We start from the raw sequence: 26042 nt of genomic DNA, 5'->3' as shown, positions 1-26042 counted from the left end.
TTCTGTTCATAAATACGGAACAACATTTCTTGTACGCTCCTGTTCACTTTTTCTTTTATCCATTTCATTCCGTCCCTATTGATCGAGTGTACAGAATTACAGCTCAATTTTTCTGAGGAGGGTTCCCTCACCTCAGAAATCCCAATTTAAACCCTGTATATCTGTGTGTAAGTACAGTATATATACACACAGTATTAGAGGTAGTGGTATGTTTAAGGGATCTAAATTATCTATAAAATAGTGAAAGTGTAATTATACAAATATATTTCTAATTTAATAAAAGATTAAAATAATCTTAAGGATTAAAAATATTTTTCTGTTTTTAAAGCTGTAAAACCAGTTACGGTTTAGATGTTGTCAATACATCCATATAGTATGTTTCAGTGTCTACTGTATCCAAACATACAAAAATGCACATTTAAATGTTATGCGTAAATAGCTACAAATATTAAGGAGATCAGTTGGTGCAGTCATATCTGGGATGGTTAAGGTCATAAGATCATAATGACTCCATATTTATATATAAAAGAAGAGAACATTTAAAAAGGGGGGATTTTTTAGGATATTCAGTTAGAAGTCAGAACTTGATTCTATTTATCTGGAATTCATTGAATTGTGAAAAACGAGTATTACTGTGAATACAAGAATAGAGCCAGGTGGTTGAAGGTACAGGGTTGAAAAGTAAGTAGGGTTTGTGGCGTCAGTCAAAAAGTAAAGTAATTTCATCCTGTACAATAGACCAGGAATGGGTATTAAAAAGTAAAAGGTTCAATTTGATTTCATATTGACTTTAAGCCACCAGTATCATAAAATTATCATAAATGGGCTACAATGACAAACATGTTCCTTTAATGACAACTATGTGGGGTGACCATACATGAAGATTACTTTGACACAAAGCATATGTGACAAACCTTTCCCACCTTCCAGTAACCTCTCCACAGCCAGTCATTTAATGAAGTCTGTTCCCCCAAAAAACTACTGATTTACATGCTGTCTAGTGCTGTGTTTGGAACAGGCTGCTTTGGAATGACTGCCATGAGAGTGCTGTAAATCAGGGGTCCCATCATGTAAGGGCTTGAGCTTGACCTTTTGTCACTTTGGAACAATGGTTTGGAAGTGATGTCACCATTGATTTTAACTCATTGAAAATGTCCACTCTAGACACATGTTAGTAAACGAATTGCTTCCTGCAAGCAATGAACTGTGCTTACATGTAAAATAAAGCTTTATGTAATTACTTTATGTACTTTATGTAAGTAAAACTTTATAGTTCACTGCCAAATTTAGATTTTCTGGGTCATAGGAGCAAAAAAGAAAGCAAAGCAAGAAGCCTTCTGAGTGCAGTTTAATACTTTAAACTTAAAAAAAAACAAATTTTAAACATGTTTAAACAAACAAACTTGCGTATGAAAACAGCTTGTGGGACCATTATATCCTTTTTTCACTGTCCTTTTTCACAGATCTCCTCCTGTCTTGTAGCCTTTATTTCAGTACTGTAAGACTATATAAGATTTTGAGCCAAAAGTACAATTACAAATAAAATAAAATAAAATAAAAACATTCACCCTGTAGCAGTGGTTTTGTATGTTGGTTTCAAAAACCAAGCTCAAAACCATTTTAAATTAGAATATTTTATGTGAATTCTATCAATAATTCCAATATCATGTATATATATATATATATATATATATATATATATATATATATATATATATATATATATATACAGTATATTATAGAACACAATGGCATACATTTAGGACAGAATTAACTGTATAATACCGAAAGGTTGAACTGTGTTGTTAGGTACAATGGTATTTTTCATAAATGTCAGATTGGGTCAAGTTCACCTTTTACATTTTTGAAGTTTTATAAATTGTTGTGTGTTGCTTACGTGTTTTACTGTTACATTTAGCTAAAAAGCCTGTAATAGTCTTTAATGATTGTTCAGTTGTGAAACTTACCCTATAGAGTAACAACATGCCCAACAGGTCAACATGTGTTAAATTAACTGTATCTTTTTTCCAGGCAATGATTGTGGAAATGTACAATAGCTTTTATTTATTTATCTATTTATTTATTTGTTGCTAAGACTTTAAGGTGTGTGCCTATACAGAAATTCAAAAATAAACCTACCTTGAGAAATATTAAATGGCATATAAAGTATGACAACCAGCCTCAGTCTCCCCAGTTTATCTGTATTGTAATAATTTATTTAAACAAGTGCACCCTTAATGACTAAATCTTGGGGTGTTTAGTGCAGATATAAATTTTCATGTCTATTCACAGCCTCTCATTGATTTGCAGATCAACCATTGGGTAACATCTTCAAATTCCGACTTTTTCACATCCTACTTCATTTGCATATGCATCACAGATTAACACCCTGGAAAATAAATAAATAATTGAATTCTTCACTTCCTACAGATGTTGTAATTAATTAGCAAGTGAGAGGGCTTAAGATAGAGAATAATGACTGAACGACACAATTACAAATTCAAGACAAAATATAGTCTTGGGGTTATGATTTTTTAAATGTTATGATTTTTTAAATTAATGTGATAAAGCTCCTCTGATTTATTTCCTTAATGTGTTAGAACAATACAGTTTGCCATTCAATAAGTAAAAAAATAAATAAAATAATAATCACTATTTAAACTCACTCAAGTAGTTTCTTGTAAAAAATAACATATATAAATAATAATTTTGTTTCATCTTCTAAATGGAGACAACAATTTTCTCTATCTTATTCCCGAATAGAATAGAATAGAATAGAATAGAATGAGAAAAAAAAATAATAATAAAAGTTTAGAAAGTTCACTGACGGGGTATTCCATTACATAATAGAATAGAATAGAATAGAATAGAATAGAATAGAATAGAATAGAATGACAACTTAGAAAATCCACTGAATTGGTATTACATTATAGAATAGAACAGAACAGAATAGAATAACAACTTAGAAAATTCACTGACTTGTTATTACATTATATGTTAGAATAACACTGACTTCATATTGCATTATAGAATAGAATAGAAAAGAAAATAACAGAGTAGAATAGAATAGAAAAAGAATAACAACTTAGAAAATTCACTGACTTGATACAAAGATTATTTAGCAGAGATGGGCCACTTCTATTCAAATGAATGGGCGAAATTGGAACGCTCAACCAAGGAGCTCTGAGTGCCCAACAGTCTATGGATGTGGACAGGAATTCCAGCCGTACAGTTAAAAGAACCAATCATCTTTTAGATACACACATCACCTGTCAATCAACTCTTGAAAGCGCATGCGCATTAGCTATACAAGTTGGCAAAATTTCGTTTTTTAGCATAATATGAGGTAAATAATCACAATTTATGACACCAGTATTGCCAGATTTTATTGCTGATTTGAAATATTTTCTTTGATCATAATCTTGACCAACCATTTATTAGATTTTGTTCTTTCTTTATTCAAGTAGATTGGAGCTGCACTGGCATGACTGTAAGTAGCCTCCTGAGAGCATTCCAAAGATGGCCGGCAGTGGACTGACTTGCTAGAAAGACTCGAAAGACTAGAAAGGCTTGATATTATATTATAGAATAGAATAGAAAAATAATAACAACTTAGAAAGTTCATTCTCTTGGTATTACATTACAGAATATAAGAGAATAAAATAGAATAGAATAGAAAAAGAATAACAACTTAGAAAGTTCACTAACTTGGTATTACATTACAGAATATAATAGAATAGAATAGAATATGATAGAATAGAATAGAAAAAAGAAATATAGCTGCAAGCAGCAATGACGGGCTCAAGCACCATGGGTCCATTTCCACCCGGTGGCTTTCGGAAAACAATGCAAGGTGGACACATGCATTTGGCATTTGACATTATTCTAAACAATTTTGAAGCAATCTGGGTAAATATAAGAGGACTACTTTAATGTCTGTTGCCAGGTGGTGGCGCTATGACCATGACCCAACATTGTGATTAGCCCAAGAGTAAACATACATCTCAATTTTGATCTAAATCTCTAAGACACTTCCTGTTTCCCATTTGTCGCCATTAATTTAATGCCTCGCCATGGCAACACTGTTCGATGTATCAAAAATCTGTTCACAATTTAGCATCTTCAGTGTCTTGGCATAATGCTCTCTAAATGTGGTGACAGTCTCATAAATCCCCTAGGAGGAGTATTTAAAAGTTCAAAGACTGCAATATTAAAAAATGAATAATAAAAAAAAATGGCTGACTTCCTGTTGGGCAAAGCTAATAACTATAATTATGAAAGTTGTCCAGCTTTATGAGAACTATATGTGTACCAATTCTGGTGACTGTAGGTGAAAATGGGGGTGCTACAGAGGCCGTCTTACACACTCATTTTAAAGGGGGCTCTATAGAGCCCCCCCGACACGACCATGCGTGAACTTTTGCCCAGTCCTAAAGGCCAATGACTCTGATGTCTTTGTTTTATTTTTACATTTTAAGCATGCTAAGTGCCTCAAAAACACCCAAATATAGGAAGGAATAATAACAATTAATGTGTTGCCATGAAAACAGTATTTAAGATATCAAATGTCCCTTTACAATTTTACATCAGCAGTGTCATTATTGACATTATACTTAAGACTTCTGAAGCAATTCATGTAAACATAAGAGAGCTATTTCAAAGTCTGTTAAAAGTGCCATACTTCCTGCTGCCAGTTAGTGGCACTATGACCTTGACCCATAAATGACACATTCATGTGATCAGCCCCCATTACCAAACATATAACTGAATTTTCATCAAAATCACACAATGCTTTTTTTTTTTTTTTTTTTTTTTTGCCTTAAATGTATTGCTTCATCATGGCGACACCATTCAAAATATTACAAATCTGTTTGCAATTTAGCATCTACAGTGTCTTGGATGATCTTGCACAAATTTGGTGCTAGTCACATGAATCCCCTAGGAGAAGGATTTAAAAGTTCAGAGCCTACAATTTTCAGAAAATCCCAAATGGCCGACTTCCTGTTGGGCGAGCTAATGACTGTAAGTATGAAAGTTGTTTGGCTTGATGAGAGAAATATATGTACCAAGATTGTGACTGTAGTTGAAAATAGGGGTGCTACAGAGACCCCGCTACATGCCCATTTTAAAGGGGTTGCTACAGAGCCCGTCCTAATGCCCATGCGTGAACTTTTTCTCAGCCCTAATGGCCGACGACTCTGATGTGTGTGCAAAATTTCATGAAATTTTAAGTATGCCAAGTGCCTCAAAAACACCCAAATATAGGAAGGAATAATAACAATTAATGTGTTGCCATGAAAACAGTATTTAAGATATCAAATATCCCTTTACAATTTTACATCAGCAGTGTCTTGACATTATTCTAAAGACTTTTGAAACAATTAATGTAAACATAAGAGGGCTATTTCAAAGTCTGTTAAAAGTGCCATGCTTTCTGCCACCAGTTGGTGGCACTATAATCGTTACCCGTAATAGCCACATCAATGTGATCAGCCCTCATTACCAAACATTCAGCTGAATTTTCATAAAAATCACACAATGCACACAGAACTTCCTGTTTTCCATTTTTAGCCATAAATGTATTGCATGGTGACACAATTAAAAATATCAAAAATCCGTTCACAATTTAGCATCTAAAATATCTTCGCATGATGTTCCACAAATTTGGTGCCAGTCTCATGAATCCCCTAGGAGGAGTATTTAAAAGTTCAGAGCCTGCAATTTTCAGAAAATCCAAAATGGCTGACTTCCTGTTGGGCAGAGTTAATGACAGTGAGTATGAAAGTTGTTTGGCTTGTTGAGAACTATATATGTACCAATTTTGGTGACTGTAGGTGAAAATGGGGGTACTACAGAGCCCCCCTTACATGCCCATTTTCAAGGGGGTGCTACAGAACCCCCCCAGCATGCCCCTCCCCCCCTGCAACTTTGCCCAGCCCTAATTTTTTTTTCTTCATTTGGTAATTTATTAATTTGATTTAATTTAATGTTTTGTTTTCGTTCTCATGATTTATTTATTTGTATTTATTTTTTTTTGGTAATTAATATTTTTTATTTAATGTTTTTTTTTTCATCTAGTAATTTATTTAATTGACTAAATCCATAGAATGTTGCAGACATGTTTCAAAAGTAAGCTATAAAATAATTTAATTTAGTTTTGGGCTAATGTTAGTGTTAGTGCAATAAAGCACGTTGTAGCTTTTCTCCTAGTATTATGTATTTATTTTCATTTAATAGATATTCTGCATGAAGGGTTGTGATATTTCAAAGCTTACTGAAATAACTTAACAGTGGAGAGGTGGCTAATTTTGCCATGGAGTGAACATGGAGCAGGGTGTCTCTAAATCCAGGAGTGTGGAGTGAGCAAGGAGCGGGTAATGGACAACCTGAAATGAGACACTTCCTGTTTCCCATTTTTCACTATTAATTTAATGCCTCGCCATGGCAACACTGTTCGATACAGTATATCAAAATCTGTTCGCAATTTAGCATCTTCAGTGTCTTGGCATAATGTTGTCTAAATGTGGTGACAGTCTCATGAATCACCTAGGAGTATTTAAAAGTTCAGAGACTGCAATATTCAAAAAATCCAAAATGGCAGACTTCCTGTTGGGCGAACCTAATGACTATAATTATTTAGGTTTCCGGCTTGATGAGAACTATATATATTTCTATATATTGCAACTTTGCCCAGCCCTAATAGCCGACGACTCTGATGTGTGTGCAGAATTTCAAGAGTTTTCATGCATGTTAAATACCCCAAAAGTACCGAAAACCTTGAAATAATAATAATAATCTTTAGAAGAAAAATAGGGTATCCACACTTTCTGTGCTTGGGCCATAATAACAACAAAGAAAGTTCGCTGACTTGAAATTACATTATAGAAAAGAATAACACTGACTTCATATTGCATAATAGAATAGAACAGAAAAAGAATACAACTTAGAAAGTTCACTGCCTTTATATTACATTATAAAATAGAATAGAATAGAATAGAATAGAAAAAGAATAACAGCTTAGAAAGTTCACTGGCTTGGCATTACTTTATAGAATAGAATAGAATAGAATAGAATAGAATAGAATAACAACTTAGAAAGTTCACTGACTTTATTTTACATTATAGAATAGAATAGAAAAAGAATAACAAATGAGAAAGTTCACTGTCTTGGCAATGCATTACAGAGTAGAATATAACAGAGCAGAATAGTGCAGAATATAACAGAATAGAATAGAATAGAACACTAATTTAGAAAAGTTCACTTTGTATTGTTATTCCATTTTATTAATCAAAGGGATATTGGCAAATTGAATTAATGTCTCACAACTGGCATTCAGTTTGGTTGGCAATGCCATGATTCTCTGAACTTTGTTCATTTACTACCAGGGCCACCAGCTGAGTTCACTTGTTAGAGATTGTCATAAATAAATGAAAACTCATAAACCAAGTGCACAGCATCACTGAAAGTGCAAATATTTACTGGAGACCTCTAAAAGGGGTTCATTTTCAGGCCACCATTGTAATTGCAACCTTCTGTACTGTGAATTGTTGATGTCATTTAAAATGTGATGTGAAAATAAATTTGACTGTTCATATACTATCCTCTAACAAATTTTAAGGATACATAATAAGTAGGCTAATATAACTATAATGAATCATAAAATGTATTGTATTCCATACTACATTTCAATCAGAAATCACAAATAATTATTACTCAAGATGTGGAAATGCAGAGTTTATGATAACACAAATGTGTTTTCAGCTATTGTATCATATAAACATTATATAAAAATATAAATTTCATATAAAAATTACTATTCCTACTAAAAAAAAAAAAAAAAAAAAAAAAAATGCAGATATTTTTGTTAAAGGGATAGTTCACCCAACAAGAAATTTGTCATCATTTAATCAACCTCATTTTGTTCCAAACATATAAGAACAGAATAAAAGCATCAGTCACTATTTCCTTTATTGTATAATTTTTCCATACAATTAAAATGAATGGTAACTAAGGCTGATATTCTGCCTAACACCTTCTTTTGTGTTCCACGGAAGAAAGAAAGTCTTTCAGGTTTGGAAAGAAACATGATGGTTAGTAAATAAAGTGTCATTTCTGGGTGAACTGTTCCTTTAAACTATTGTTTATGATACAGAGACTAAGGCAATATATGTACGACATAGAATGAGTGAAAGTGCATTCAATCTTCCAATTGTGATCTAATTTGTATGCATGTACTATATACGGTTTGTTGATGCTTGTGGCAAACTGAGCGCCTCCAGGTAATTACAACCAATCACTCATCAAAAGAGAACACGGTTCTTCATTTTAGGCCTTCCTTACATAACTTTGCTCAGTGCAAAATGCCACACATTTGTCCTGCCTCCATTTGTAGACTGAGTAGCAAGGCCACAATGCAGTTTAATGAGGGGGTAATAAAAACTACCGACCCAATGACCTTTGTCGGTCATGACTCCAAGAGGATTAGCCGTCGTTTCTGACATCTTACCATGAGTACTGCAGGTCAGACTTCACGTGGTTAGGATAAAAACGTTTTATCATGCAGCTTAGAATAGCAACTAAGTCATTTCAATCGGTGTTCAGTGTGTTGGGTTCAATTCCAAGTTCACAGGAACTGAACAGAGAATGTCCAGGAGATTGCAGTGAAACTTGAGTATTGACAAACTAACATGGAACACAAATGCACACTATGGTATTTACATGTAAACTTTGGTGTAGCACCATAAAACATTGATAATTACTGGAGGAGATTATATTTATGTGCTAACTCTGAGATTCTTATGCCATTTTTATTTGGCTGAAAAGAGAGAAGTGGAATCTAGAATTGCATACAATCACTTAGTTAGATTCAACCGTACCTAACACCTATCAGTGGTTCTCAACTGGTGGGTCACAGGTCTGGTCTTATAGGGTTAGGCAATGAAAAAAAACAAACAAAAAAAAAAAACAATGTCAAATGCGAATAATAATATGCAACTTACTATAAAATTGTGCATAATTAGGATAACAATAAATAGGCTTAACAACTTTTAAAAGGGAGGAGAAAACGCTTTCTACTGTAAATCTTTTGTTTTTCATGTCAAAGGATGTGTGTAAAATCAAATTGACTGCATTTTGGCACAAATTAATCTGTCACTTGATAAAAGCTAGTCAGATTTGGAAGATGCCAACATGGCTCTCATTCTCAAAAACCATGAACAAAATTGTTTATTTTCTAACTCAGGCTATGTTATCTTAAAGAAATATTTCAGGTTCAACACAAGTTAAGCTCAGTCGAGAGCATTTATGGCATAATGTTAATTATCACAAAAAATTATTTTGACTTGTTCCTCCTTTTCTTTAAAATTAGCAAAAATCGAGGTTACAGTGTGACATGCAATGAAAGTGAATGGGTCCAACTTTTGGAGGGTTAATAGGTAGAAATGCGAAACTTTTAATTTTGTATAAGCACACGTGAATTATTTGGTTAAAAATCATGTATTATTTGAGCTGTCAAGTTGTTTAAATCGTCGTTTTTGTAGCGGACTATTAAATTACCATGATTAAAGGGTTTACAGTGTAACGTCGTCATGGCAACGAAGTAAAACGCATTTTGATTATGCTTTTATTTCAGAAAAAAGTGAGTATTTTAATGTTTACAAATTGGCCCCCATTCACTTCTATTGTAAGTGCCTCACTGTAACCCAAATGTATGCTTTTTAAAAGAAGAGTCAAAATAAAAACATTTTGTTTGGTTATCAATATTCGTGGTGCTTAATTTGTATTGAACCTGAAATATTGCTTATATTATGTTGCGAATTGTTTGGCCTATAGAGTTCATGGTAATATTAACACATTTCAATATTTTTAAGGACATTTTTTTATACTTTTGTACAATAATCAATGTTTGGTACTGTGTTGAGTCACCACTCGAAGTCCAATGCAAAATCTGGGACCTGAAACAAAACCGGATTGAGAATCACTGACCTAAATGCTAAACAAATAATTTAACAATTCGTATTAACTCCCTAGGGATTTGTTTACACCATGAAAATAATTTCTTATATATTAGAATTGGCTATTCTCTCAAGGCTTTTATAATTTTCATGTCACATTGATCATATACAGTATATTCCTACACATACAGTATGTACATACTGTATTTTGTTCTGCAGGCTATACCAAAACATTAAAAACATCCTAATGAACCTTTTTTTAACAACAAAATATGGGTCTTCTCCTCATTATAAGCTTTGCTGCATTATTGACTTAAAATGTAGGAACATAAATGTTTTACTTCTACTGCTGTGATCAGATCAGCTATTAAATTAGAAAACAGAAATATGGCTTTGCAATGCAGTCCAAAAGATGTTTAAATGCCTGTGGTTGTTTTGACAAACCACCGGGCAGATCAGTTTAGTTATTGGTGCTTGTAATGGTAAATTGCTGTCACAATACTTTGGCTTGGATTGTTGTTTTCGATCACATGTTCTCTATGTAGCTATAGGAACATAAAATGCTTCATTTTATCTGTGGCATAAAACGCTGCTCACCATTTTTGCCAAGTCATTCATATCACAAATGATTTTATTTATTGCTTTGTTTTAGAGGGAATTAAAGTCAAAACATCAGACATTTCCTTTGCTTTTACTTCTGAGCCAGAATCAATTACTGAAACAGTAACAAACATTTAATGCCTTGTTTATTGTATATTGTATTTTTGTAATATCAGACCAATGTGGTGAATCAATGCTGTTGATGTACATTATGCCAGGGGTCTGTAACCTTTCTGGGCCAATGACCCCTTGGTGGATAGAGGGACAAAGCAGGGACCCCCTGTTACATATTGTATGAAACTGAGTGTTGCATTTTCAGCCTGGCCTCTTACAACATGCATATAATACCATATTTATGAATTTACACATATTAGTTTTGACGCTTAAATTGTAGTTACATTAAAATATGATACACACTAGAGTCATACCGCACTTGTACAGTAGATAATTTAATTTTAGGACAAAAACATTTACTATCAATCTCCACTTTCACATTCTTCTTCTTTTGTTTTTGGTGATTTGCATTCTTAGTGCATATCGCCACCTACTGGGCAGGGAGGAGAATTTATATATAAAAAAAAACATACTTAAATATTGATCTGTTTCTCACCCACACCTATCATATCGCTTCTAAAGATATAGATTTAACCACTTTATATGCTTAAAAATGTTTGGTACCCATTCACTTGCATTGTATGGACCTGCAGGTTTGAGATATTCTTCTAAAGAGTTCAAAAAAGTTGTGTTCAGCAGAAGAAAGAAAGTCATACACATCTGGGATGGCATGAGGGTGAGTAAATGATGACATAATTTTTATTTTTGGGTTAATTTTCCTTTAAGGTGATCTACATCATTTCAAAAGTTTTTTTACATTATGAGGTGCCAAATGGGAAGAAGTTGTTAAAACTTCACATAGACCCTCCCATCAGAAAGGAGAACCTTCTTTTGGTGGAATCCAAGGTTGAGTACATGGGGAATAGCTGCACACACACACACACACACCACACACACACACACACACACAAACTGCTCAAAGGATTTATTACCTTGGTCAAGTTGAAGGCAGCACTCAAATATCAGAAGAGGCCAGAACACAATCTGAAAGGAGCAGACAGAGAGAAGCACAGAGAAAATTTAAAAGGTAGGTATTTTTTAAAGCCTTTTTTGTTGTTGTTGTTGTTGTTGTTGTTGTGCGAGAACTAAGGAACATACATGCACAGAGAACAAGAAAATAATAGGAGTTACGTACCTTTGAATTGTACCAAAGCGTTTGTCGCACCAACCTTTGCACCGTGATCTGACACTCGTGTGCTTTTTTCAACGGGACACAAACTAAGAATGGCAAGAGAAGCTTTTGCTCTTTGTTGGAGGAATTGAACTATGCATGTACTTTGACTTAATATAGCACCTAGGGAGCTTTCACAATGCAACGCTGACAACCTCAGATTACCTTGACACTAAGGACGCTAAACTGCAAAGTAATTTACTTCTGCTTTACAGACTTACACTATTATATTAATAGTTAATTTATGTTCTCTTAACAATATTGGAACTCAACATGGATGTTTAAAGGGTATTTTGTTACAGCTAGTTTTATGGCCACACATACAATTATTTGAGTTGGTCTCTGCTGGACTTCTCATTTTGGGTTTCAGGGTCTTGAATCTTTGTGGTGAGACCTGCTGGTCAGGTGGCATGAAGTCATACCAGAACAGGGTTGCAGGGATGTTCTAACTATATATAAGAGTTTCACATCAAACAAAGCCAAGTTATATTATGTATTTTGAATCAGTGGTTGGAAATATGTCCATGTCTGGCATTTAATTATAATAAAAACAAATCATGCAAATTAAGCTATTGCAGTGGAACATACTGTCCATAGTAGGGCTGGATACAAATATTGATTTTCTGATGCATCGTTATCTTCATTTGAACAATCTTGATTTCGATTCTTAAATTCCAAGATCAATCTTTTATTCTGTGAGGCAAATTTAATCACTTTTTCTACATATCAATGTATGTAAACAATAAACAATTAACAAAAATTGTATATATGCAATGTCAAGCCATTATAATTATTGATGGAATACAAGGATTTGAATATATATATATATATATATATATATATATATATATATATATATATATATATATATATATAGTTTTTAACTAAACTGTGACGTAAATGAATAAATTAATTCATTAATTAATTAAATTACATTTGTACAATTTATATTTTCATAATGTACCCAGTTAGATGGTCTGCTGAGAGATAATTTATTTCATACAGTATGAAAGCAAATGGACATTATAACTGAAATATACCCATTTTAATCTGAATCAAATTGAATGAAATAAAATTGAGAGTTTGGGAATCAGAATCAAATCTGGAAATCTGTATAAATACCCAGCCCTAGTACATGGGCAAAAATAATGGAATAAAAAATGGTGGGTAGTGGTAGCCTAATGTTAAATGATTTGGAAGGCCAATACAAAATGCAAGTTTCAGCCTTACTACTTACTAGGTTAATACTTTTTTTATTATTATTTATTAAAATCCTGCTTTTTCAGGTTTTGTATTATTTAACACTAAAAAGAAATTAAATGTATTTTACATTTTCATTTACATTTATTCATTTAGCAGATGGTTTTATCTAAAGTGACTAGCAAATGAGAATAAAACAAGCAAAAGCAATTAATCCAAATAAGAACACAATACAAGGAGTGCTACCATAAAACATTTAATTAAGTACTACAATAGTAAAACAATGAAATATGGCATCCACTTCTCCTTATCTGTTTAAAAAAAAAATTAAGTAAGGAAGAACATACTTCTCAGTTAGGTGTAAACCATTCAAATGTGACAAGACTCTCAAAGCAATACAATAAACAATATGAACTGTGAAATAAATGCATGATTCCTCAGATACAGAAAGTCCATTGATATCAATATCATCAAAAGGCAAACCTAAACAATATTTATAGTAGGTATACACACACCTTTTTTTACCTTCATAATGATTCTTAAGTGATAATTATGTGAGACTGTTATAAAGGCTGTGAACAAAAAAGTAACAAGCCCTTGAATCTGAGTTGTTTTTAAATATTCAGCATGACTATAAAGTGAATCCACACTGACTTATCTTCTTGGCATCTGCATGGCTGCATTAAAAATGTGGTTAGACTGCTGAAAACAAATCTAAAAGGTTTAAGCTGTCCCTGAAATGTTAGCCATTAAAAAAAAAAAAAAAAAAAAAAAAAATGGATCAGCTATTATTATTCACCACTACATCTTGCCACTAGCAACAGTTTAAAATGAATTTAACTTTAAATGTTGTCCACTAGGAGTCACATTTTTTAATCTCGCACACTATGAGAGCTAAGAGAGAGGCATTTGAGATGCCTGGACAGTCTATCCAAGGGAGCCATTTTAACTGGTCAAAGTTGACAGGACAGAAGAAGAGAAGATTTGATTGGCAATCAGAGAAATGGGGTGATGGACTGAGCAAAATTGGCTTTGCCTTTTACTGGGGGTGATTTGATACACTTAAACACCCTGTGGAATCACATCTTCTGTCCTCTAAATAAAGCACTGACAAGCAGGCTGATTTATAGGGCGGCCATTTCCTCACCTAAAACATATGCTGCTACAATATAAGACCTTAGGGGCTCATTGCCAGCTTTCCCTAAGATGAAAAGTGGACTCAACACTCCCATCGATACTGCATTTATTACTGAAACATAGTTATGTAAAGAGATGGGTTAATAGTAAAATAATCACTGTTCAGTAAATTAGACATACAGTACTTTCATTAAAGATTTCCTCAAACTGCATTTAGTGGCGTAATGGGTAAAGAATTGAAATGAGTTCAGTTTTGCAGTTATTAAGAGAGACTGTGTCTCATTTGCTGATGACTGCATGCAGGTGTTTCTTGTGTTTCTGTTGTGAATTTCTGTTGGATTCAACCGGCGAGTAAGCACATATATTTCTTCTTAAGTTGCGGTCACACCAACATAATCACACAGGAAGTCAAAATGTTGTTTCCGAATATTCCAGTACCCTGACATCAACCCCATTTTGCAGTTACTGACAAACGGCATCTCCTATTAGATATTTTTGCATCAATTCAAATGTGTTTACCTTTTTTCTGTGGCAATACTCATAGCACACACTGCACAAGCAACCTCAGAGACATGGGCAGGGTTGGGAGGGTTACTTTTGAAATGTATTCCACTACATATTACAGAATACATGCTGTAAAATGTCATTTGTAACGTATTTCGTTAGATTACTCAAGGTCAGTAACGTATTCTAAATACTATGGATTACTTCTTCAGCACTGGAAGATTTTTTCACTTGTTTTGACTATAAAACTCTTCCACACTGTAAAATCTAATTAGTTGACCTTAGATTTTTCAAGGCAATTGGTTTGCATGCTTTTTCTAAGTAAACATACTTATTTGGCTCAAGTAAACTGAACGTAATTTTTTAAGACACATTAACTAGTTACAAGTAAGCTTAACTCATCTATGATTAAAGTGTTGTTGCTTTGATTTAATTATTTAAATTGGATTAAAACATGTCTTATACAGAAAGATATGAGGGATAAGGGAAATTATGACTAGACTCTAAGTTAGCCAAGTGGCACAGTGAACTCTACTCAATACTTCATAGTGCATATAAATCTGCCCTTTGTAAAGTACAATTGAGTAAAGAAGAATGGCTTAAACTAAACAGGCTCCAGTTTCACTAGAGGTAACACTTATCACCCTCATGGTGACATGGTGAAAAATCTCAATTATCAACCAGCTACAACAAAACAACAACAATAGTCATAATAATTAAAACTAAATACATTTTTAAATAAAAAACTATTATTTTACTACATAAGTTACCTTGTTTTGACCAAACAGACAGCTGCAATTTTGTACTTGGTAATTTTATGATAGTAGTACTCTAAGCCAAATTTGAAAGAATTTATGTATTTGAGTTATGATTCCAAAATGTGACATTTCAAGTAATGTTTAATTAGGACCACTTAAATGTTTTTATTAATGACAACTTAGGATTTAGAGAGTAACTGTAACTTAATTTAAACTAGTAAGAATAGTAAAAATTTAAGATTAAGTTGATTATACTATTTTTTATAATTTGAGATTACTATTAGTGTTTACAGTGCAGTGCGGTAAGACAAAATACACATGTTAAAAATACATTCTCTGACAAACCTAAATATCTTATGCAGTGTTGTTTCTAAAACAAGATAAATCAAATTGATCTTGTTTTAAGGATTTTTAGATATTTTTACAGGAAAACAATACAAAAATTATTTTCAAGAATACGATTTTTGCCCTAAAATCAAAGGTCTTACTAGAAAAAAAGAAATTATGATCTAACGTGAATTTTCTTGATAAAAAAAATATGATGGTGCCTGGTAATATGTGCATGTAAAATGGCTAGAAATAGCATTTTAGCTTAGTGTAAAGCTGACAATTTACACAAGGTTTATTTCTATTTCTTCTGCTCCAAACTTACTTCAAACTTATTTCTCTGTCTGCTCGTATGTGTGTAACACATCATAAGAAAGTGTTTCACTGCTGTTTATATGTATAAATGTATTCCATCTGAAAAGACTAAATATTAAATGACAATAAAATGCAAAGTAATCTCTTCAGTAATCAGAATACTTTTTGAATGTAACTGTATTCTAATTACCAATGATGTGAATTGTAACTGTAGTGGAATACAGCTACTCATGTTTTGTATTTTAAATACTTATTCCCATTACATGTATTCTGTTACTCCCCAACCCTGGACATGTGTTCTGATCCCATGGAAATGGGGAAGAAATCGCGTTCACATTCAGAGGTTGCATTTTCCCTCTAAAGACCAAACGCGACATGATAATGAGAAGCGAATCACTGGTGAATGGCACTTTCCCATAAAAAGCGAAGTGAATGACGGCGTCAGCACATTCATGGCTTCACAATATGGTGGCGCTAATCAACAAGCAATTTTACCTCGGTACGGTATGTGGCTCAGTGAACCTTTGAAATGGTCTGCCCTCTGCCCGTGATGGTCAATGAGAAGAAGAGGTACTTGACCAACAGAAAAAAAGAACAATTATTTTTCTACAAGTTGCAGAAGTGATGAAGAGTTTGTTGTTGATTTGCTCAGTGAGAAAGAAAATATTTGAGATACTTCACAAGCTATATTAGTTCACCTGCTGGATGAGTTGACTGGCAATATTATCATGTGTACACAGTCTGAAGGGTGATTACAAAAAATCGAGTTTAAAAAATAATATTAACGGTTAAAACATGTTATCATTTGAAATAAGAGTGACTATATGCCACTGCCAAGCAGGTATGTTTAGTATTTATTTATTTATTTATTTATTTATTTATTTATCACTGCATCATGCACACATATAATGACTGTTGTAACAGACAGTGTTGGAGTACTCGAGTTCGGACTCAAGTCCGAGTCACGAGTCCAGTTTTAATGGACTTGCACTTGTCATGGACTCGAATGCATTTTTACTCAGACTTGACTCAGACTCAAGCCTTTAGGACTCTGGATTTCTGAGTCCAGACGAGTCCTTGGCATTTGTGATGAAATGACAAACAAACAAGCACACAAATAACGTAACATAGGGTGACAATACATCATCTTTTCCCCAGACATGTCCTCTTTTTCAGACCTGAAAAAAGCATCTGACCGGGATTTCAAAATTGGCTCTAAATGTCCAAGATTTGGCTTTGTCTTGTAATGATGTGCTCTCTACAGTTAGTACTATCATACATTCTGTGTATTTGATACTGCGCATCAGTTTTCATGCGTATATGTCCTTACGCATGATTGTTCTGGCTGAGAGCGGCAGCGCGCACTGTGATACAAAGCAAATATGCAGCGATATATGTTGTTTTAGAGATATAAGAGAACTCACGTAAGATTAAATTCAAAGGAAAAAAATACAGCAATATATGAAGACAATCCATGTAAGATCAGAGAGCTTTTTAAACGGGATGCAAGGTGGTGATGCAGCAATATCATTTACATGTTAAGAGAACCCATAAGAAAAAAAAATGTTTCAATTTTTAAGGCATTTGATGCAAATGAAACACACGTCCTCACTGCTTCAGTGTTTAATGTCGGTGGTCAAAACAGTTTCTGTGCTTTAGCGCCACCTGTTCTGCTGGTTTTGGGAACTGATTCACAGATCAAATTTTATTGGTCGGGGCGTTTCTTCACCGGGAGAAGAAAAAAATAAAAATAAAAAAAGCTCCGCTTTGTCAGCGCGCGATTCTTTGCAAACATTCTTTCCAGGTGTGAAGGGCTCATTAGGAATCAATTGTTTACGTAAAAAAATGTAATCGCGGCGAGAAATCACGTCGAAGTTCGCATTTGGTGTGAAAAGGCCTTTAGACTACATTTTTACTCCACTACATAAATATGCATTCCTGTTGACTATTATTTACAACTAAAAAGACAACTCTCTTTTGGCACCACTCTGTGGACAATTCACCCCAAAACCTGGAGCTCACACATTCCCAAACATTCAACAACACTTCCAGCTTTGACCACTGGGGGCAGTGGTTTGAATTTCAATTAGAAAAGACAGATTTCAGCTGAAGAACATTCAATCTCCTGTTGCCAAATTCACAGTAAGATCAGTCTCTCTATCCCTGAATGCCTAGTTGTTATTCCCGTCAAAAATTAAATATGCATGACTCTGACTAAGGTTCATATAATGTACTGTATATAAAAATAAATAATACAAAAAAAATTATGTGGTTTGAGTTGGTTCTAAATTTTGTCCTAAATGTAAAAAATAAATACAAATAAATACTGTAAGCTCAAACTCATTGATGAATCATGATGTCTGTGTGAAAAAGTTTGCACACAGCTTTTAAGCACAAATACGTGTGTAATTCTGTGTACCATTCAAGTCAGATGTGGGATATTCCTACTTAATATCTCCGATCTCTGATCCAGATGCATGGAAGATGACGTGTAAAAATGCAATGCTCCCATTAGCTTAGCAGGTGTTTCACTGTCACCAGAAATGTCTCCTAGCAAACATACTAATAAACAATGTTGCAACACAAGAATTTGTACTACAGGTGTACGATTATTCAAAGAGAGTATAATTTACCATGTTTTATGCACCTGTTTCTTGTTTGTTAAACAAGATTTAATACCATGTAATGTAGGAACTTTGACTCATTTATTGATATTACTTAATAAAAATGTATGTTTATCACTTACTTTGTTTGTGTGACTTCACGCACCAGCATCTCAGCGAAATCGGAGACGAACAGTTTCCAAGTTGGAATTCCGACTTCAAGTGGCGTTCCATTGCACTTTTCCTAGGAGGAAGTTAGAAAATCCAACTTTCCGAGTTGAATGGAATGCAACAAATGTATGATTAGTGACTGAGGTCTAATGTCTTTGGAGACGTTTCTTAGTCATTTATAGTGATGATGAAAAAGCACCTTTGCATAGTCTGAAGTAAAACTACACATTGGCATTAACATAAATGTCACCTTACCAATGAACTGTTTACTAATGATATGTATGATATTACTCACTAAGTGGTCCTCTTAGTGAACTTCACTAATTTCAAGAAATGTAAATAACTAGCACCACCGAGGGCTAATGTGCTAGGCTGGCATTTGACAAATGACTGTGTCCTACTAAACATGTCAGCAGGGCAATTTTGCAAGAGGAAAAGAGGTCAGTGTCATAGTTTAAAACTTAAGCATGTCGTGTGAAGTGGTAGTTTACTCATGGACTGCTATTACAACAATACAGCCCAGTCTGCCGCTGGCATGTAATTATGTTATGAAACATGGCTCCGGCTTCTCGCCCAGATGAAAATGTTTCTTTTTATGTGGTAGTTCTCCTTATCTGAGACAGAGGTGGAAAATGGTAAAAGCTAAGTTAACCCAGCCAGTCCTTACACAACAAACAGCCAATTTGTTAATAAATAAAGGCTTATAAATACTTTAAGTGTAGAATGACAAACATGGAAGAAAAGTGAAGTGATGAAGTGCTGATTTCTTCCACCATATGGGTGGTGTGAAGCTCAGGTTGCGTGTAATCCGGAGAAGACCTCCAGCTTGGCAAGCTTACGTGTCGGGATCTTTTGCTCAGGAGGCTCATTTTCAGAAATGAACAGAAGCCAAGACACAGTGCTGCCAAAGACACATTATTATATTTGAGGAACACCCAAAACAAAATGAGCTTTCCAATAATTTTGACACGGAGGTTCTGATGAGCAAAAACCTGAAAGCGTCTTATTAACTAACCACTTGGGTATGCGACTGAAAATGTCTGTGATTAGCCACTGGCTGGTAAATTTCACTCGCCAGTGATTGATTAGTATTGTGGCAAAGAAGTTCAGCACCGAGATTATTTCACTGAGTGTTGAGAGTAAAAGTTTGGTTTGACTCCTTCTGTATAATGTGTTTCCAAAAACTAGATCCATGTCAAAAGTCTTTTAATACCCTTCTGTGTCACATTTTAGCTTTTTAAAAATTTACAAATTCAATGTATTCAATCAATAAATATGATTGATATTTGTAGTTAAAAAGTATAGAAGTATTGTTTTGTTTCTCAAAATAATCAATCGTTTGCATTCAGAAGAACTTTATTTGTCGACTGGAGTCATGTGGATTATTTTGATGCACCCTAAATATGCATTTTGGGCCGTCAAAAAATGGAGTACATTCACTTGCATTGTTTAGAGGAGGAGGCCTGAAATGAAATCCTAAAAATCTTAAATTCTGTTTTGATCAAGAAAGAAACTCAGATACATCTTCGATGGCTTGAGGGTGAGTAAATTATCAGAAAATTTTCATTTTTGGGTGAACTATTCCTTTAAGCTGTGTTTCGGCACTGCTCTTCTGAGCGGATGCATCTCGTGATTTGAGCTTACCTGAACATCGCCTGTCGTGTGACTGGGATATATTGGGGATACTCAGAGCCAGAATCATAAACTCATCATAATGTTCTATTTTCATGTTATTCTATTAAACATTTAAAACTGAAATTTTACTTGCTTTGATAAAGATAAACATCACTCTTATTTACACATTTTGAATGAATGAATGAATTTGACACTTATGGACCATTTCAAGATGGTTTAAGTGACATCTTTTTGTTCCTTGGACATTTCCTGCTAGTTTTCAAACTCAGACTGCATTCCAAATGGGATAAATCACCCTCTGAAGGGAGAACAATCATGATAGTCATGCTGTAAGATCGCTTCAAACTGAATTTCCAATACAAATGACTTAAAAATGGAGTTCCGAATGACCCTTATTTTTGAGCCCCACACCTTTTAGCCTTTCAAAGCTCTCACAGTGGATGGTAAAGTCTTCAAAGAGAATAGGGTATAGAGATGATCACTTCGGAATGGAATGCACCCTCATACAAAACAACAGCGGGAGGCACATCATTCATAGTGATTATCGTTACTAATGTTAACACGATTGTCATAAATTTTCATTATTAAAATGTGGACCATGTTGTTTGGTGGCTGGATGCTCTCTGGACGCCTGGAACTAACAGAAATTCAAGTGCTTAGATCTCAGAAAAAGATACAGTTTCATCGCCTCTCTCACGTAGATGCTCAGTATCAACAACACGTCTGGATAAGTCACTTCAGGTAAACATTTGACATTGAATTTAATGTATATAACTGTGCTATGAAATTGGTACATTTTGAACAACTTGAGATAAAGTTGAGCTAAAAAGACAATTGGCGATAGCTTGTGCATTTCTGCGAATGGGGCAAAAGAAATGAGAAAACAGCGGCACACTCTTAGGTAACCTGGAAACTACAGCAGTGTTATAAAATACAGTCATGAATATTAGTAAACATCTTACAGTAACTTCACCAAACAATGTAGGGACATCGTGATTGGTTAACACAGGAGTATTATTCAATTCATACGAGCATGACAAGCATAAGCTTCAACAACCCTACCAGACAACATACCCAAGCATAATAGCAAGTAATCAACTTCGCCGAACAGTTAACAGATAAACATCTATCCAGACTGCAGCGATACTTTCCTGAACTATGTGACAGTGACTATGTTTGTGTATATTTTCCAGCGATGATCACAGCAGTAATTAACAAACTATGCACGTTTGGCATTTTAAAGAGCTGAGTCAGGTGTCTAAATTGCAGTGGTAAATAGTAAAAGGTCTGCACTTATATAGTCACACACACACCAATGACAGCAGAGCTGCCATGCAAGGTACTAGCCTGCCATTGGGAGCAACTTGGGGTTCAGTGTCTTGCCCAAGGACACTTTGGCATGTGGAGTCATGTGGGCTGGGAATCAAACTGCTAACTGTGCAATTAGTGGACAACCCACTCTACCATCTGAGCCACAGCCGCCCACAGTGGTAGTGGAAGTGGTAGAGTGATATTGTAAAGTCCTAGCTAAGTATGGCAGATCGTGGTAGCGTGCTGCATATCTAACCACCTAGCACTCAGAACTGACATGCAAATCTGGAATTTACCATGAAAATTGCATTCAGCATTTACTTTCATCATGTTTGCACAATTACCTGATTTGCATAATTCCTTTAGTGTGTCATGTGCTTAAACAATGCAGAAAGCACATGAAAATAATCTAAGCTATCAGCGTGCATTATTCATTTTTAAATGAATCTACCCATATCTGTAGAGGAAATGCAATACAAATATTTGATATTTACTATCTGTCAAAATGGTTACAGGTTTCAATTAGAGACTGACTTCAGTTAACTGTTCATACACATAGTATTTGATCTGCTCCTGTCTGCTGTTGTATTTACAGAACAATTTGAGTCACACTTGTTAGTAGTAAATACAGTCAGTCCACAACACTGACTGTGTGAATGTATTCTGTAATAAGATTTCATTGTATGGTACATGCATTCACTAGTTAAAGCTTAATATGATAATTTTTACCATCATTCTTATTACTATTTGTGGTAGTAATAATGCAGAGATAGATTTATTGTCTATGATGCAACAAATAGAAACAATAGCCGCTGGGTTTTACGCCAACATAAATGACAAGTCAAATAATGTATAATGATGTGTGTGATAAATCACAAGCATGTTGAAGGATGACACTTAGATGTCAGGCTTCAGCATCTTGTGATCTCAATAGTGCTTGCATTTATAGCCCATTATGCTCTATGCCATGTCTAAAAGAGTCCAATCATGACACCATTGTGTATGAAATGTTCTGTGATATGCTGCTTGGTCAGATGCCATGAGTTATTTATGAAAAAAAAGGCCAATGCATAAAAGACCTCATTCAGTTTCTGAGATGGAATTGAGAATACTATTAACAGCAGTCTTCAGAAAAAGAAAGGAAAGTGTCATCAATGGCCCTAATCTACTAGATGATTTGAAATACAAAATCTCTGCTCAAAAACTTAGTGAGCTACCTACCTAGATAGCATTTTAAGGCATCATACCTTAACTTAAAAGTTGCTCCTAAATGTAGGAAAAACTACTTTTAGGGGAATTCAGCTTACAAATGACTTATACAGTAGTTGTTTCTGCATATTAAACTGGGAAAGTAGGAAGTATTTCAACACACAAGTTTAAAAAAACTTACATCATCTTTAAATAAACTTACATATAATTAAATAATGACAAATAGTGATTTTAAACAGTTTAAATAAATTAAAAGTTGACTATTTTCCAATATTTGTGTGTGCTACATAGCCTTTTTATGCTTGTAACATCAGACTCAGTTGAAATCAATTGTGAATGCTTTACATGCTATATTTGTGTGGCTTATGGAGCTGCTGCCTATGTAGAGTGTTCAAAATAGCTTACATTTGAGGTTCCATTTAAGTTAGGATGCTGCCTTAGAAGGGGGTTGCTAAGGTTGGCAGTAGGTAGCAAGGCAGCTCTCTAATGATTTTGGAACAGAGCTAAAATCTCTAGCACTTGCTCACTAAAATATTTATAGCACTCCTCCTCAAATGAAATATGTTTCCCTGGAGGAGACAGTTAAATCCAAGTATGTCAAAATCACATATCAGTGCTACATGAGTGCTAGTATACTAGTAAGGGCACACTGACTGGATCTCATCTATATATGTTTGTGGATTTGAAAAGATGAATGACTCGAGCTGTGGAGGTTTTGCTGACTAGTCCCAAAGCTGCTCTAATGGAACATAATGCACCACACTGTCAGACTATGTCACATCCCGACAAATGGGATATCTGTCATCTAATTCACCGGGTCTATATTGTGTGTTTCCTCAGTTTCACATGAATTTCTCTGACAATTCACTTTCCTTAACTGTTAAAGAGTGATGGACTTTATTCTATTAGCAGATTATGCTCTTTCTTATCAATGTTTTTTTGCTTAATCTGTTTAAATGTTCAAAACCCTCATTCCCGAAGCACACGAAACAATGGGCTGAACGAGTATTCTGCAGGTACATCAGTGGTTCTCAACTAGTGGGTCGCGACCCAAAAATTGTTAGCAGGTCTGGTGTTCAAAAACACCAACGTTTTTTTTTTTTTAAATGTAAATAATAAAATGTAACTCATCACATAATTGTTTACAGTTAGATAGCAAATAAATAGCATTACCTATTTTAAGGTAGACACTTACCATACCATTTCTTTTACTGTTTACATCAAAGCCTGTTCCTCCAATCAAATTCTGTTTGGTACAAGTTCATCTATCTTTTGGCAGAAGCTAGCCAAACAGGGCAGACGCTAACATGGACAGGTTGCGTGACATGTCCTTATCCTTGAAAACCATGAACAGAATGCAAAGTAAAATCTGATCCAGACTACATTAAATACAGCTAAACATGTTTTGTGCCAACAATGCGTTTTGCGCAGTAAATTAATGGCTGCCGAGAGCATGAAACCATCTAAATTATATTTTGCACTATAGTTTTTGTACTGTGTTGGGTCGACACTTGATGTCCAAAGTAAAGTCTGGGTCATGCAGCAAAACCAGTTGAAAACCACTGTTCTAGATTGAATATAATATTAGCTTTTTTCATAAATATTCCTGTATTGAGTAAACATGTTTAATCTATCCAAATGTTTAATAAGATTGAAACTGATTTTACATATCATTTTGTTTTTCTTACCCCCAGAGAAACTTCTGAAATCTTAAGCCAATAGACTGCATCAAGATGTGGAAAAAGGCGAAAATTTCAGATCCAACTGCTGCCGGGCAAGGCGGTAAGAACAATATAATTGTACTCTGTCCCATATGGCAGTCTGACACAGGCACCGAACCTTGTCCAAACACTCCATTACTGAATTACTGAAACAACAAATCCAGCCATGTTCTCCGTGAAGGCCTGCCATACTGAGAAAGTAGAGGATCGCAGATGAGAGTAGATTTATTCTTTTATTTTCCCTCTATAATTCTTTTTTTCTTTTCTTTTCTTTTTCTTTTTTTTTCTTTTTTTTAATGGTCACTATTCCCTGAGGATGAAATTTAGTTAATCAGTTTTCATTGTATTCACAATGATGACAGCAGAAAGGAAATTTGACACACTTGAAAGGACATAGGACTCATTTAGAAGGGTTCTACCACAGTAAGCAGATGTGTTAAAATGTAATGCATTGAATTTTCCAGATCTAATGACCTCCCCTCTATGGCAAAGTGAATAATATATCTGTCTCTGGGGTCTAGAAGTGCAAGATAGTGAGATAAAAGCAAGTGTTGAATCTAACATAGCCACACAAATTTATTGAAACACATGAATAATCTAACAGCTGTTGATAGTCATCGGTTGTGGGCTGGAAACTGGCCACTCTGATGCAAAGATGCATATGAAGAGGAATCTGTAAATGTGGCTTATGCAATCACAGGATTCATCAATGCCTAGCTCGCCCCTCATCTGAAAACTCATTGAACATCTAGTTTGAATCTAGTAGCCATGGATGTAAGGGACAAGCCATCAACCAACCTGAGTTGAAGTGGGACTTTTACAGTTTTATTATTATATATACAGGTGCATCTCAATAAATTAGAATGTCGTGGAAAAGTTCATTTATTTCAGTAATTCAACTCAAATTGTGAAACTCATGTATTAAATAAATTCAATGCACACAGACTGAAGTAGTTTAAGTCTTTGGTTCTTTTAATTGTGATGATTTTGGCTCACATTTAACAAAAACCCACCAATTCACTATCTCAAAAAATTAGAATACATCATAAGACCAATAAAAAAAACATTTTTAGTGAATTGTTGGCCTTCTGGAAAGTATGTTCATTTACTATACATGTACTCAATACTTGGTAGGGGCTCCTTTTGCTTTAATTACTGCCTCAATTCGGCGTGGCATGGAGGTGATCAGTTTGTGGCACTGCTGAGGTGGTATGGAAGCCCAGGTTTCTTTGACAGTGGCCTTCAGCTCATCTGCATTTTTTGGTCTCTTGATTCTCATTTTCCTCTTGACAATACCCCACAGATTCTCTATG

General features: G+C 34.4%; 1 protein-coding gene across 2 annotated transcripts in view; it reads left to right on the top strand.

Annotated features, from left to right (window-relative positions):
- Positions 1 to 11600: 11600 nt before the first annotated feature.
- LOC127449419 (immunoglobulin-like and fibronectin type III domain-containing protein 1) overlaps positions 11601 to 26042 on the top strand; it is a 41238-nt gene continuing 26796 nt past the window's right edge. Inside the window, exons 1-2 of one of the 2 annotated variants that reach the window (XM_051712829.1) lie at positions 11601 to 11694; positions 24703 to 24790. In XM_051712829.1, the coding sequence (XP_051568789.1) occupies positions 24742 to 24790 (49 nt within the window). In that variant the 5' untranslated portion in view covers positions 11601 to 11694; positions 24703 to 24741. The remainder of the gene's footprint in view (positions 11695 to 24702; positions 24791 to 26042) is intronic. The other variant, XM_051712830.1, reaches the window with a different exon arrangement.

The sequence above is a fragment of the Myxocyprinus asiaticus genome, chromosome 12 (assembly GCF_019703515.2).
Source record: "Myxocyprinus asiaticus isolate MX2 ecotype Aquarium Trade chromosome 12, UBuf_Myxa_2, whole genome shotgun sequence".
NCBI classification, from domain to species: Eukaryota; Metazoa; Chordata; class Actinopteri; order Cypriniformes; family Catostomidae; genus Myxocyprinus; species Myxocyprinus asiaticus.
This window is presented reverse-complemented; position numbering and strand designations above follow the sequence as displayed.